Source organism: Narcine bancroftii, chromosome 12 (assembly GCF_036971445.1).
Source record: "Narcine bancroftii isolate sNarBan1 chromosome 12, sNarBan1.hap1, whole genome shotgun sequence".
Classification (NCBI taxonomy): Eukaryota; Metazoa; Chordata; class Chondrichthyes; order Torpediniformes; family Narcinidae; genus Narcine; species Narcine bancroftii.
In genome coordinates, this window is record NC_091480.1 from 15113847 (window position 1) to 15128998 (window position 15152).

At 37.8% G+C, this 15152-nt stretch overlaps 1 protein-coding gene across 13 annotated transcripts in view; it reads left to right on the top strand.

The window, feature by feature from the left end:
• The window catches only part of clec16a (C-type lectin domain containing 16A), a 210582-nt gene that overhangs the window by 107275 nt on the left and 88155 nt on the right, over positions 1-15152 (top strand). For 12 of the 13 annotated variants that reach the window (XR_011347334.1, XR_011347331.1, XR_011347332.1 and 9 more), the window contains 2 exons: positions 2641-2808; positions 14380-14535. Coding sequence is in view for 7 of the 13 variants with exons in the window: in XM_069906108.1 (XP_069762209.1) it covers positions 2641-2808; positions 14380-14535 (324 nt within the window). In the remaining 6 variants the exon portion in view is untranslated. The remainder of the gene's footprint in view (positions 1-2640; positions 2809-14379; positions 14536-15152) is intronic. The other variant, XM_069906104.1, reaches the window with a different exon arrangement.

Here is a 15152-nt window from a genome sequence, read left to right on the forward strand (position 1 = left end):
TGAATGCGAGGCACTCACAACTAACATAGATTTCTACAAGAGAACTGAGGATAATGGCCAACACTGCCTCAAAGAGGAAGCCAATATCAGAAAGGACCCCAATCACTCTGGTCACAATCTCTTCTTGCTGCTCCTTTCATCCAATCTCTTGAACCTCTCTGTACTATTCTAACCATAAACTAGTCTGGATGACCAAAAGATCTATTTCCAACATTAAAATATCACTTTTTTTCTTCTTGAACTAACTTCAGCTGTGAATATTTATCCTTTTATATTTATTGCCTCTTTTTCTGTCAGCATATTGTGGAAATGTAATGTGTGCTATTGCAATTAGTATGTCTGGTGTAGCTGTTTGGCTGCCACAAGCAAGAATTTCAGTGCATTACTCATTGCTTATTGAATAAGAATGTGGACTTGAAACCACAGATGACCAAATACGTTGTTGTTTAGGATGATCCAAAACTTAAAATTTTCACCTTAAAATGGGTCGTCCTATACAAGGAGTCTAAAATTCTTGTCGATGAAATCACAACGCCGCCGCCATCTTCCTGTCTGCTCCAACGCAATCTCACACATGCCCTGTTTAGTTATTTGCAGAGTCTCAGCACTCCTCCGCAGGGTCCATCTGCCCAGTCTGACTGGTGTTGGCTTTGTGCAAGTTTTATAAACGGCCTGTTGCAGGAGCCGACAGTAGTTTATTTTAAAATATCCAAATAAAATTTAAACTTTTAAATGATCATTAAGATATTGTGATTTGTTTTTAACAGCATCCACTGGTCAGCGGTGCTAGATTTTGGGGAGTTGGAGGGGGGGTCATCTTATTCAAAAAGTATCACTCAAAGCTAACATTTTAGGTGCAAATTCCAGGGTTGTTCTATACAGAGTTGTCCTATATAATGGCATATACGGTAGATCAGCCATACCATATTGGCCATTGTTACTGTTCTTTGGCACAGATTATAAAAGTCCAATATGATTGGTCTCTGATCATCTTAAATTGATAATATTTTAATAGTAGGTTTACAGGAATTGTACTTTCAGTTTTGCTTTGAAGCAATATGATAATTTTCATTTACATAATTGAATTTTGAAAACTGAGTTTTTCCTGTCAATATTCTGTCCCACATCAGGCCCTCTGCCCCTCTCTACTTTCCTATCCAAGTACTTGTCTAAACATCTTATAAATGCTGAATACTATTTTCCTCTACCACTTCCTCTGCTTCATCATTCCTTACGAGCACCACATTCTATTTGGGAGAAAAAAATCTCCTCAAATACTTGGCTTTCTCTTCCCTCACCTTAAACATTTTCTCTCTAGTTTTGGACCTTTCAGGGAAAAGACTCTCACTATCTACCTTATCTCTGCCTTTCATAATTTTATTATACACTCTATTAATCATCAGCCTTAAAGTATTATGAATTACCAGATTATCTAATTGGTATTAAATTCAATATTAACAATTGTAATTAAATAATCAAAGCATGTAATCCTTAACAACCAAGTGAAATATATGGGAGATATGTGGTCAATAAACTGAAATTTCACTTTCAAAATTAGCTGCTTTTCCCAGAATCAATCATTCTTTTTTTTTTAAACTAACATAGTGTTTGACTTAGATATAAGTGATATCTGCCTGCTGAACAGGCCCTTTCGTGCTAAAGGTTACAGTTTTGCAAGGTGTTGTTGGAGTATCATAGGTGAGAAAATGTGTATTTTATGAATAGTACATGAATAGTGAGGGAGTGTTTGTTAAGGAAGGTCATTGGGGTCCCAACTAAGGAGGCTGCTTTATCCTGAGAAGTGCTGAACTGCCTAAGAGTTGTTCGAGTATTTCATCATACTCCTGACGTATGCTTGTAGATAATGGAAAGATTGCAGGGTGCTACTTGCATGTTACCTAGCCTCTAACCTTTTCCTGTTGTCTCTGCTCCAATTGAGTTTCTAGCAAATACTGTCTCTTTCAGTGTTAATGCGGGGACTTGACAATGCTATTGCATTGAACGTCAAGGCGAGACTGTCTTGGGTGTCTATTAATTGGAAGTGTGCATTACTGCCCTCCCCTAATTGTCTTTATTAAGCCATTTCTGCTCACTATTTTTAAGACTCCATGACATGACTGAGTCAGGAGTCATGGTTATTTTAGCTGATATTTTGTATTCCAGATTTATTTAATGATGTAAATTTAAACATAAACTCTTGTTACTATTATTTCAATTACTAGTTCAGTTACTTATCTACTGCAACAGTCCTACAATTGTTGATTATTATCAATAGAGAAGGCCAAAAACTTGCTCCATCTCCATTCTTCCCTTATGGCAGTGTAAATGTTAATCAGGAGATATGTGGCGTTCAAACCTGCAACTGGAATAGTTTATTATTTCAGAATCAAATATAATGGATAATTTGACATTTTAATGCAAATGTTTAAAAGAAATTTCACACCATCGAAAACACAAAATTTTATAATTCACATTGACATAAACCAAATATTGGGAAGGACAGAATTGGAAAGCTGCAAGATAGATTTATTACAATTGTTGATTTCTTCCTTTAAAGATTGTAATTTGCACTACAAAGTTTATTTAAGCATACTTATTTGGACTAGAATTTTCTAACTATTCAATGCACTTGTATTCCAGTTCTGTTGGATCTCCCTGTGCAAACATCTTCAGAGATTATGGGTTTTGGGCATGGATCATCATCTTCAGCCCATCACCTTCCTTTTAGATTCTATGACCAATCTCGCCGGGGTGTCAGCGATCCAACAGTTCAACGTTCAGTTTTTGCGTCTGTTGATAAGGTTCCAGGTAATGGTGAATATTTTCTCCTGAACTAAGTCTGTCATTTTAAACATTGTGCAAAACATGGGTTAAATGTCATTCTTTGAGAAATAGCTTCATTACACAACGTAACTAACATGTTTAGTGCTTCAATGTATTCTCATAATAAATAAGAAGCTCTCTCTCGGACTACCCATTGCTATGAATTTGTTTTGTGGGTTTTTTAATTTGTATTTTCTGCATGAATAGTGTGAAAAGTTATATTCTCGGTTTGACCAAGGGCACCTGTTATATATAAGTCAGCAAATATAATTTAAAATTTCTGTCCATGACAACATCAAACTAGAAATAATTTGTTTGGCAACATTTATCTATTATATGTAAATTTCTAATGAATTTTCCCATTAGTGATAGAGTTTGTATGAGCATTTTGAGTATAAGAATTTGGTTATTGGCAAACTTTGGCTATTTGATTTAGATTTTCAGTTCACTTTAAATCCCTGAAACATGCAATATTATTGCTAATTAAGGAGATAGTATCCAGGTACTTATCAAATTGAAAGGGGAAAATTATTAGGGGACTATGAGGGGAAATTTCTTCACGCAAAGGGTGGTAGGGGTGTGGAATAAGCTTCCTGCGGAGGTGGTTGAAGCAGGAATGTTATTTACATTTAAGGAAAGACTGTCTAATTACATGGAGGGGAGAGGATTGGAGGGGTATGGACCAGGTGCTGGTCAGTGGGACTAGGAGGGTGGGGATTTGTTTCAGCATGGACTAGTAGGGCCAAACTGGCCTGTTCTGTGCTGTATATGGTTATATGGTTAAATACCAAAATTCCTTTTAATCGCATTGTCTTACTGCACATTTGTAACTTCAGGACAACATCACCAAACCACATTAACTCATTTCTGTATGAGTGATTAGACTTGTAATTTCACGTTGCTTTGGGATTTTTACAATGGTTATTGTGTCATGCTTATTATCTCCCACGATCCCACCCAAATCAAGTGATTATCAACTTTTACGCCGAGGTCCTCTTCCTACAATGTTGATCCTTCCAAGTATTGCCCTTTGTATAATAATATGTTTCTATGTAACAGCATGTCTTTTGCTGGTGAATCTTGCAAAAAAATTGTTTGACTGCATATGAGCATTTTTCTGCTAATTTTAGCTTCTAGACTCTCATGCATTTCTGTTTCTATTTCTTTGTAACAGATCTTACCAAGTAAAATGTTATATTTTATCACTGGCTGTTTCAATTGTTCATAAAGCACTTTTTTTGATTGAGTGCAATACTTGCATTTCAGAAACTTAATTTTAATTCAGTGCTCCTCTGAGACCATATCCTCCTGACTTCCCATCTCCTACCCTTAATGCCAGACCAATGAAGACAAACACGCCACACACCCCTCCACCACCCCATCTACCATACGGTCACTCTAGGGAACCAGGCAGGTTAATTTTTTATTCTTTTTATCTATATCTAACTGCAAGATCCACTTTGCACATTGTCTTTGACTAATAGGCTTAGATTCTCATGAGCTGAGTCTCTTATTGGTTAAACACAAAAGATCTGCAGACACCGTGGTTGAGGTAAGAACCACCCCACCCCTGCTCTCTTGTTTGGGTGCCTGCCAACATTTTCCATACCTTGTTGAAGGCCTGAAGCCCAAAACGTTGGTTGTGAAGGACACTGCTTCACCTGCTAAGTTTCTCCGGCTTTGTGTTTTTATTCTTATTTTACTTTCCCTTTCTTTATCAATTTATTAGTTGTCCTTGGCTGATTTCCAAAACACTTCCAATCCTTGGGCTTGTAGCTTTTTTCTGGTAATCTTGTGTGTTGACATTACATTTGCTTTGTCCTATTTTATCTTCTACTTTCAAGTACCCTGAAACCTCATCCTTAAAATTTCAAACAATGTCTTCACCATTTTCAGGGAACTTTGTACTTGTATCCCTAGGTCTCGCCTCCACAGCATTCCCTGCTGCCTTGCCTATTCTGGTTTATCTTCTCAATGTGCATCACTTCACACTTGTAAAAATTAAGTTTCTTTGCCTGTTGATCTAGATTCTTTTGTAACTGTAGACAACTTTCTTCACTCTCCATTATTACCACCAATTTTGTATATTATCTGCACATCGGCATGGCATCGGAAACCTTGGCCAACTTGCACAGATGTGTAGTGGAAAGTGTGCTGACGAGCTTCATCACTAAAAGTCCTGCAAAAGGCAGCCCAGTACATCACAGGCAAAATCCTCCCCACCATCGATAAAAATCCATGTGGAATGTTGCTGTTGGAGAGCAGCAGTAATCATCAAGGATCCACACCACCCAGGACACATTCTGTTCTTGCTGCTGCCATCCGGGAAGAGGTCCAGGTGCCACAAGACTCACACCACCGGGTTCAGGAACAGTTGCGACCTCTCCACCATCAGACTCCTCAACGACAAACTAAGAGACTCATTTAGGGAATCTGACTTTGCACATCACCAATTATTTTCTGTATTTACACAGTCAAGTTGTTTACATTTCTCTCTTTGTACATACATATATTTTTCTTGAAGTAAGACACCGTCTGCAGACACAGTGATTGAAGTAAAAACACAATGCTGGAGAAATTTAGCAGATTAAACAGTGTACTTTACATAGCAAAGATAAAGATACATGACCAACATTTCAGGCTTGAGTTCTTCATCAAGGTATGAGCAAAATGTAGACAGGCATGGAATAAAATGGAAGGGGGTGGAGATCTGGAAGAAAGGAGACTGAGGGATAGGGAAGAGCGGGAGTTCGGGGAGTGGTCTAGCATAAACTGGAGAAATCTGTTAATGCCATAAGGTTGGAGAGTGCTCAGACGGAATACTAGGTGTTGCTCCTCCAATTTACAGGTTGCCCTGGTTTGGCAGGGCCTGAGGCCATGGACATACATGCGGGAGTGGGATGTAGAATTGAAACGGTTGGCCACTGGGAGATCTCTGTCATTGATGTAGATGGGGCGGAAGTGCTCAGCAAAGCGATCTCCCAGTCTGCGTCCAGTTTCTCTGATGTTAAGATGGCCACGATGGGAGCACCAGATGCAGTAGATGACTCGCAGATTCACAAGTGAAATGTTGCTTCACTTGGAAGGACTGCTTTGGGGCCTGAATGGTGATGAGGGAGGAGGTCATAATAGAAGGTGCCGAGGGAGCGACTACTGGAAGGGATGAATACTATTTACACTAGTGATAAGTAGAAATTCTGCCTGGCCCGCAAGAAAAAGAATCTCAGGATTGTATGTGGTGCCACGTATGTACCCTGATAATAAATTTGAACTCTAACTTGATACCATGTCAACAACATTTTCATCCAAATTATTAAAATGCATGATGAGCAACAAAAGACTCAGTACCAATTCCTGCTGCACACCTCTGGTCACAGCCCTCCACTACCAGCCTCTGACTCCTGTGATCTCATGATCCAAAGTTCTGTCACAGCTATCATGTGAGACCTCATCAAAGACCTTGCTAAATCTACCACTGTGCTCTCAACAATCCTCTTGGTCACCTCATCAAAAAAAATCTTAAATCAGATCTGCAAGAGGCAATTTCTAACATGGAAAAACATGCTAACAATCCCAAATTAGTCCTTGCCTTTCCAAATGCAAGTAGAACCTGTCCCTCAGAATAACTTCTAGTAACTTTCCACTACTGATGTTACTTTTCCACCTTGTTGTTGATGCAGTTTGCATGTAGATCTATTGCTTCGAAATTTATCCTTACAATATTTATTTGTACTTTAACCCTATTTGCTTTCATTGCATGTTTAATTTGCCTAATGTATTTCTAACTTTTGTTTCTTTTTTTATTTTTTCTTCCGGCTCTGAGGTTGCCATTTCTTAATGTTGTTTTTACCTTCCCCATAAAGCCTGAGCAAACATCACTGCGAGGGTGTTGGACCCAGTCCTGCTGAAGTATTAAAGTCTTAGAAATCTCAAACTCTCCCTGCTCTGATATCTCTCTCCCAGACATTCTGTAGACCATTTCATAAATATGTCAGCAAATTCTATTGGGAATAATCCTGAAATTACTGTCTTTTGAATACCTGCTATTTAAATTAATTCCTAGCTTCAGAAGATCTATTGCCAGTTCTGTCATTGATATTAATGCAGACCACAACTTCCATTTTCTCTGTTTCAGGATGCTCTTTAACCATTCATTATTAGCAAATCAGTGACCCGATTATCAGCAAAGTCCATTCTGAACTGTGGCATCATGTCAAAGCAATATCATTGCTCCTAATTCGCCAGACTCCATGTTCTCCGCTTTTCTTTTGAGGCATTCAGGTTCCGCTAGCAGAGTTGCATGGCATAAATTTACTGGTCGCTGAGAGTAAGAGGCTTCCCAATTATATGCTTCCCAGTCAAGTTTGTTTGTTTCCTCCCCGTACCTGAAATCAACCCAAAATTAAGTAAGCATGAGGCTCTTTCATGGGTTTTTACCACACATTGTAAATCTGGTCAAAATAATATGCCAACAGCCAAGGAAAATGTGTTACTGATGGGGTAATGATTTGAAGTCCAGTGCTAAAATGTATCACGTGTGATTACCTTTTGTGATTTTTGAATGGATCCATCTGCAGTGAGAAATAGCAGTTTGGGGAAATGCTGTTGTCCTCTTTTAATTTTAATGAATTGTTGATAATTGCAAGCAACAATACCAAAGCAAACATCAATAATTCACATAATTGTGGATAAATTTAGTTGATCATAGCAAACCTTGACTTGGACAACAAATGGAACTGAATTCACAGATGTACTGACCTAATTCAAACAGTTACAGCCTGGAAGAGTCCGTGTCATGAATTAAAAGGGATGTGTCATCATCAGTGCCACTTGTTTAAAGAAACCGTTTTTTTTTACTTTACCTATTTTCTGAATGATGTGTAGACATGGAATAGTATTGACAACCATAAATAACTGGCGTTTCAGGCTTTAGCCCAAAAGGCCGGTTATGTATTTTTACCTAACGTGTAGACATGGAATAGTATTGACAACCATAAATAACTGACGTTTCAGGCTTTAGCCCAAAAGGCCGGTTATGTATTTTTACCTAAAGGTTTTGTATTTTTACCTAAAGGACACTGACCTGCTGAGTTTCTCCAGCATTGTATATTTACTTCAAAGTGTCTGCAGATTTCTGTGCTTTACTATTGACAACTATCTATTGGTTGAGAAACTTTATTGTGCAAGATATTATGAAATCTTATCAATGCCTTTCCTTGAGAAAATCATTAACATGGTTTAACGTCGGCACTAAAGTTTCCTTCCATCTGATGCAGACAACAGATCCAGGAAATAACACTTAAAATCTGCAGGAACAGTGGTGTCAGAAGAATAAGATCACCTGTTTCAGTAATGTAAACAAGGAACAATTTGAAATCCTATCTCTTATCTGAAAGTCAGGCCAGATAAAAATAAATGTGAAAAACAATAGGAATATAGATATGAAAACTAATCCTAATCTATTACCTCTTGAAGTGAGAAACTGCATGAGGGAATCCAACCAGACATCTGCTGGAATTAACAAACAAGTGTTAAATGTTTATGATGCTTAGAAACAGTAAGTTTATAAAAATAATCTTAGAACTAAAATTTATTTAAAAGGTGTTGCTTTTTTTTGAAGTTTGCCATTTTCTTTGTCCCAGATCTGCAGGTCTAAAACTTGCAGGAAAATTATTGAGGTTTGAAATCCTGTCCAAAAGTTGATCATGGCACAGGATCAAGTAGTGACTCCCCATCATAATATTGGAAATCTAACCCTCTGGTCTAATACTTATGCTCATCCAAAACTGCTTCAATTTGAAAGGTGATGCCTCTTTTCAGAATCGCAAACGTGAATCACACATAGGTTTTTTTTACACAGAAATCCCATGATACTAGCTTAATGAAAACCCGCCAATAAGCCAGCATTGGTCATTCACACTGAAATGAACAAAGCCAGTATTTTTCCGGGTCGCTGGGTTTTTACACAGCAACCTGGCATTCTGCGAACAAAAGGGCAGGATATGTAACTCAACAGCATTGGCCTCTGTGTCCTAATACCACATTTGACCCACTTGTTTTTCCCAAAAGAATGGCTCAAAAATATTCCATGGTCTTGTATCCGAGATTGAAATTAGGGTGATAATGGTGAGTGACGCTAACAGTAAAGCTGTCAGTCCCCTCAATGGTCATTGTTGTGTTGAGAAAGTGTCAGGTCCGTGAGATCCGAGTCTGGACACAAGGGTTTGCCATCAATTGTTACTTTTATTGACACAACAATTAATAGAAGAGTGTGGGAATAGAACATATACAAAATGTATATAAGAGTGTGAGGAAAAACAGATTTCAGTTTTTTAAAAATATTTTCTTTGATTTTCCAGTTATCAACATTATCTGCGTCAATGTTAACAGTATCAGCATTGACTCCAGTTTACAATTATCAGTTTTATACAGAGTTCAAGCTCTTTTTGCTCCCTCCCTCCCTACCCCCCACCCTCAACATTTAACACTTAACTAACCACAGTTACACACGACATTCAAGACACAACAAAGGTACAAGACATATATCAGGGTTTATAATGGGTTTGTTATCAGTCATTTTTAAGGTACAATTAGAACCAGGCCCCTTAATTGCCCTATTTGGTGTTTCTCACGAAGAGAAGATACTATTGACTTAATCTCAGAAGTGAATCTTAGCTTTTACCTCATTGATAGCTCAACGGGTAATTTCAATGAAATGGAAAGAGAGCACTGCACCTGCTCATATTCAAGGCATGTCTTTTCTCAGTTTAGAAAAAATTAGACCTATTGTTAAAGATGTAAAGATGAACTTTTTTTTTAATAAGACGTGGGGCCCATTCATGGATTATTACCATAATTTAAAGAATTCGGGTGTTTGGATGCTCCTGAGTACCGTGGTCTGGTTTCCAAATGTCGTCTTTGTTTCCTTGTTTTGGGGGGGTGGGGGAGGAATGGGAGGGTAAGGAGTTCTTTTTTTTTTCTTTTTGTTTTTTTAAATTTTCAGATATTTTGATAAAATGAGTAATCAAGAATTTATACTATGTACATTTAAGGTTTTTTTTGGGAATTACAAATTATCTGTCTTGTATTTCAGCCCATGTATTGGATTAATATGTGTGTGTTTTTTATTAAATTCAATAAAGATATTTTTAAAAGGAAAAATTAGCAAAATTTAATAAGACGTACACGCACAATGTATAAAGGAGCATGGGAAAATACACGCACAATTTAATAAAACATTTGCTCAAAATTTATAAAAGAGTGTGGGAGAATCCACTGCAAGTATTGATTTATAGCAGTGGATTTTAAACTTTTTCTTTCCACTCACATACCACATTAAGTAATCCCTTACTCATCACCATTGTCTATCGTTGGGGGCTGGTGGCGGGCTGTTGGGATGGAGAGGGGAGCAGGGCGATGGGTTTCAGACTGTTCAAACTGAGGACAAACCCACAGACTGATTTGTTCACAATCTGGCAGAACTCGTGTTAGGGTTAGGTTGCTCGTATGTGAGTAGAAGGATAGACATCCCAGTTATGTTCACTGGTCTCTTCTCTGAGGTTCTACATGACTATAAACTGCGACTTTTGGTTGGCCCATGCTTTCACTACCCTGTGCCTGTTTCTAGTTCTTAGCAAGATCAGTGTCTTACTTCCATTCCAGTACTTGTGCATCTTGATGTGTCCTGGGGTAAGTTTATTCTCTGTATAGTGGGTGACCTTATCTCCATGCGTTAGGGTTAGATGTGGGATTTGGGTTAGGGGCCAACAGCAACAGAGAGCAGGGAGCGAACCGCCAGGGCAGAGGGCCACGGGAGGGTGTGGGACAGCAGTATTATTAAAAAGATTTTTCCTGTTGTCTGACTTTCATTTTTTTCCAAGTTTTAAATGCTTACCTGATACATTTTTAAAAATTAAGGTGTCCATACACATCCTGACCCAAATGGGTCCCAGAATGCCAGAAGCACCTTTTGCACTGCAGGTGTTCCAGGTATTTTACAAGGTCCCTTTGCAGACTGGTATGAACCCCCCCCCCCACAATTCTGTCTTGGTGCTTTTTACATAACAGACATTCTGGGGAAAAAGAAAATGTCCTGGAACAAAAGGGCTGTGTAAAAAGCTTAATAGTCGCCATAATCTGACCCAAAGTTTTCAAAAGTGATGTCAGGAACAGAATGGAGAAAATGGATTGAAATTTTTAAAAAATATATAGGTGGACAATTAAATAGAATCACAGCAAACACCATTCCACAAAATGTACTTCTTTTGCTTGTTGAAAAAATGGATTTACCTGATCCCCATACTTAAAATTTATGTCCATAACTTTAAATGATTTTCATTCTTGAGAAGATGTATTTTAAAATTATTGCCAACAATGAATAGACGTTCATGTGCTGTGGTGCCTACCTCCCAAGAGTGGACAAAACATAAACTTGCAGTGTTTTTACTATGGATGCGAGAGGTTTTACCTCTTATTTAGGAAACTGAGACTTAAGAAATGAGAAACCAACTGCTTGGTTCTCAAAATATAAATGGGCTTAAGTTTTCAAAGTATGGCCAGGTAGTTTTTGACATGTACCAGACAACACTGAAATGCTTTTTCCCTTCATTGCTATTAACAGAAGTTTTCTTCAAGATTGTGAAAAGGGCAAAGGATGTACTTTAGGCAGAGATGATATCCAGACATAAATAAAACAATTTGAATCATCTCTGAACAAGATGGGACACTTTAAGTGGACTGGAGTCAACAACTTCAGTTAATCAGCTTTGAAATAGAAACCCCCTGCGCCCCCCCCCCCCCAATCATTTCTAAGTTTATTGAACTGTGAAAACAATTCAGCAGGAACTAATGGATGAAACCTGCATTTTTCTGGAAACCATTTAACTGCAGTATTTGTTGGCCAGACTATCATGTGTGGTGAGAAGAAAGCTTTAGCTAACCTTTTGCCAAATGGTCCTGAGCAAATTAGATAATCCTGTGTGCTGAATTAGGACTTGTTCAACCTTAGCATAATTGACAGTATTTGGAAGGATTCCAACTGAAGTGATTTACAAGCATTTACTATATTGATCTTTCTGGGCAAATCAGTTAAAATTTCCCTTAATACTTCAGGTTATCATGAATATTTTAAATCATTATTTCTTTTCCCATATTATCTTGTTGTGTATGGTGCCAACTTAATGTTCATTTCCATATGGTAAACATAGATGTTAATTGCTTTGTTCTTACCTCTTATATGGAGCTGTCCAAAATGAGTATATAAAGATGTGCTTTTTCTAAAGAATGGTCATCAGCTTTGTCCAATCTGAAAATAATGGAAAGCCTCAGTAGCTAAGACAATAGAATGTGAATCAGTGGATGTTTCTTCCAGAGACATTATCTGGCCCATTGTAGATTTCCAGCAATTTTTTTTTTATTTCCAGCACATAATTATTTGGCATCAACTTGCCATTTATTTTATTTTATCCATTTAGGTGACTAAAAATTGTATTTGGTATTTAAAGGCCGAACATCTCTTAAAATATTTATGTACAGTAAATAAACTATGCTTGATGTCAGTAAGCAGATTAGTTCTGTGATGCAGATCTGCTGTATTATTTTATGAAAGGAAATTATGAAAATATAACCCTAGGGAAAATATTTTCATACCTCAGTAGCCTATTGATTTCTTAGTATGTTACTGGGTTCTCTTTAAGGTAAGCAACTGAAGTTAAAAGGCAATTCTTAAAAATTGTTTCCAAATTTTTGAAATTTGTTTTTACACTTTAAATTCTGTGTTCCTCTTCGAAGAGCCTGAAGCTTGGGCTTCTTGTCCATTAATGAATTTATCCAAATAGATTTGTCGTAGAAATTAGTGGTAGCATTGCAAAGTGGAATTAGTATAATTTTACAATCCCAGAATATAACACTGTTTTCTAACTAAACATTATATGATTAAATCAGTAATGCTCATCTCATGGTGGGCACATTTTCAGGAGGACTGACAAAATGGGTAAAGAAATTAAGGTTCTAAGGCTGAGCATAATGAACTTCCTGAATCAGGAAATTCAATTGTACATTGCTTTTGATTCCAGCAGTACATAATTAATTTTTTTTGGGTGGTTGTGTGACACTCATGGGAAGGGGGAGCAAAATAATGACCATTTCCAGATTGTTTTGTTTCTTGGAAAATTCAAATGGTCACTTTCTGTTGTAAGTCACCTTTGTGATCCCCAGTGCAGTTTACCGCATTCAGGCCAGGTAAAACATTATCATTCCTTTTTGGAGCATTTCAGGGGAATTTGGATCAGGTTGTCCCAAGGGTGCTTCTCATTGGGTATTTTCAGGACAACAAAGTTTAACTCTCACAGTACTAAAAAAACACAAGGCTGGAGAAACCCAGCAGGTCAAGCAGTGTCCTTTTTATAGCAAAGAAAAAGATGCAGAACCATCATTTTGAGCTTGAGCCCTTCATCAAGGAATGGAAAAATGTCGGCAGGCATCAAAACAAAATAATCCACTTATTACCTCCTGTCTTGGGGACTGTGCTTCTCCTCTACTATTTTGTTCAGATGCCTGCTGAGATTTTTCCTTACCTTGATGAAGGGCTCAAGCCCAAAACAATGATCTATTTTTACTATATACATTAATTACACTGTTTGACCTTCTGAGTTTCTCCAGCCTTGTGTTTTTATTTCAACCATGGTGTCTGCAGACTTTCGTGTTTAACTTTTAACTCTCAGAATGCATAGCAGGTAGGTATTCAAGTTAAATATTTATCTATATCCATCCTCCTGCTGTACTATTGCCCACTCAATTCCCTCAATTTTTGGGTGTCCCTCAAACTTTCTCAATCTTCCCTTCTCTTCACCCCCCCACCACCCATCCCCCATGATGATCCCCTTGTCTCCTGTTTCTTGTAAAGCAAGTATTAATAAGCTGTTGGTTTCTTAGCTATCAGAAGGACAGAGTGTATTTTTTTAATTGCCAAAACGTGTCATGCTTGGTTTGTTGCAGCTGAGAATTTGGGCTCAGCTCGAACTGGCAAGAGTCCAACAAACAAAATCATTGTTCCATGAAACTTGTGTCATTTAATTTCATCTTTGTGAGGTGCTCTAGAATTTCAAGGCACAAGTTTGCACCTCAACTTTGCTCCAGGAAAAGACCAAACAATTTCTTGCATGCGTACTCGTACTTCTGCCCTTAGTTGAGCTGTGCAGAAGACTAACATTGACAATGGTAAAGAATTGCCAAGTTCTGATTTGGAAATCTGCATGGTATCTATGCAGGTAAAAGGTTAAACAATAGAAACTCTTCATTACTGAAGATTTAAATGTATATTCAAAAAATATTCAGCAATTTGTTTTCAAACCATACCCAATTGTATGAAATTTCTTTAAATTGTTTATATTTTAGACAAAGTCGTTAAGAAGGCTGATGATACATTTAATTTGATTGCGGAGGTAAAACTAATTATTTCTAGGAAAGGAATCCGGTAGCCTGAATTATTTAAATTGGAAACTATTTAAGGAATCAAGATTTTTTTTTTTAAACAATTTTTCTTGTACTGCTTTCTAGGATTTGCTGTGGCACAGCACATAAACCAACAGAGCCCCTCTCCAGCATCATCCCCTTCCCCACCCTCTAGTGGCACCATCACAACAAGTACCGGCTACAGCGATACCATCACCACCAGTGTAGCTTCCACTCCCTCAGCAGCTCAGAGTCCCGCAGGTAATTCTACTGCAGATTTTACATATTGATCTAGTTCACGTCAATAGCATTTCCCTTAAAAAGTAGTAAAATAAGGATATAGATTTCTCTCTCTTTTTTTGAAGTTGACTAAATTCAAACGAGTGTCACATATTGGCGACAAGATGTGCTCCCAAAATCTAGTTGGGCTTTTGCATCTTGTTGGGCTGCATTCACAAGGAAGCTCACTGAAGTTTAGTTTCTGCTTCCCTGTGAATTATGAGTTTAACAAAGTAAAATTTATTTACCAGCCATATTTCTTGGGCAGACGTGGCTCAAAGATTGATGCAGAAGAGGTTGGAATGGGATGGTAAAATCCATACTGGGAAATTAGAGAATAATGAACTGTGTGCTGAACCAGAGTTCTCACAAATCAAATAATAGTGGAATAATAAAGTGCTGTAAGAGGCAACATGGTTAGCACAATGTTATTACAGTGCCAGAGAACCCAGGTTCAAAGCCAACACTGTAAGGAGTTTCTACGTGCTCCCTGTGACTGGGGGGGGGGGTTTCCTCTGGACGCTCCGGTTTCCTCTCACTGTCCATAAACGAATGGGTTTAACAGATTAATTGTTGAATTTGGGCATCACTGGCTCTTG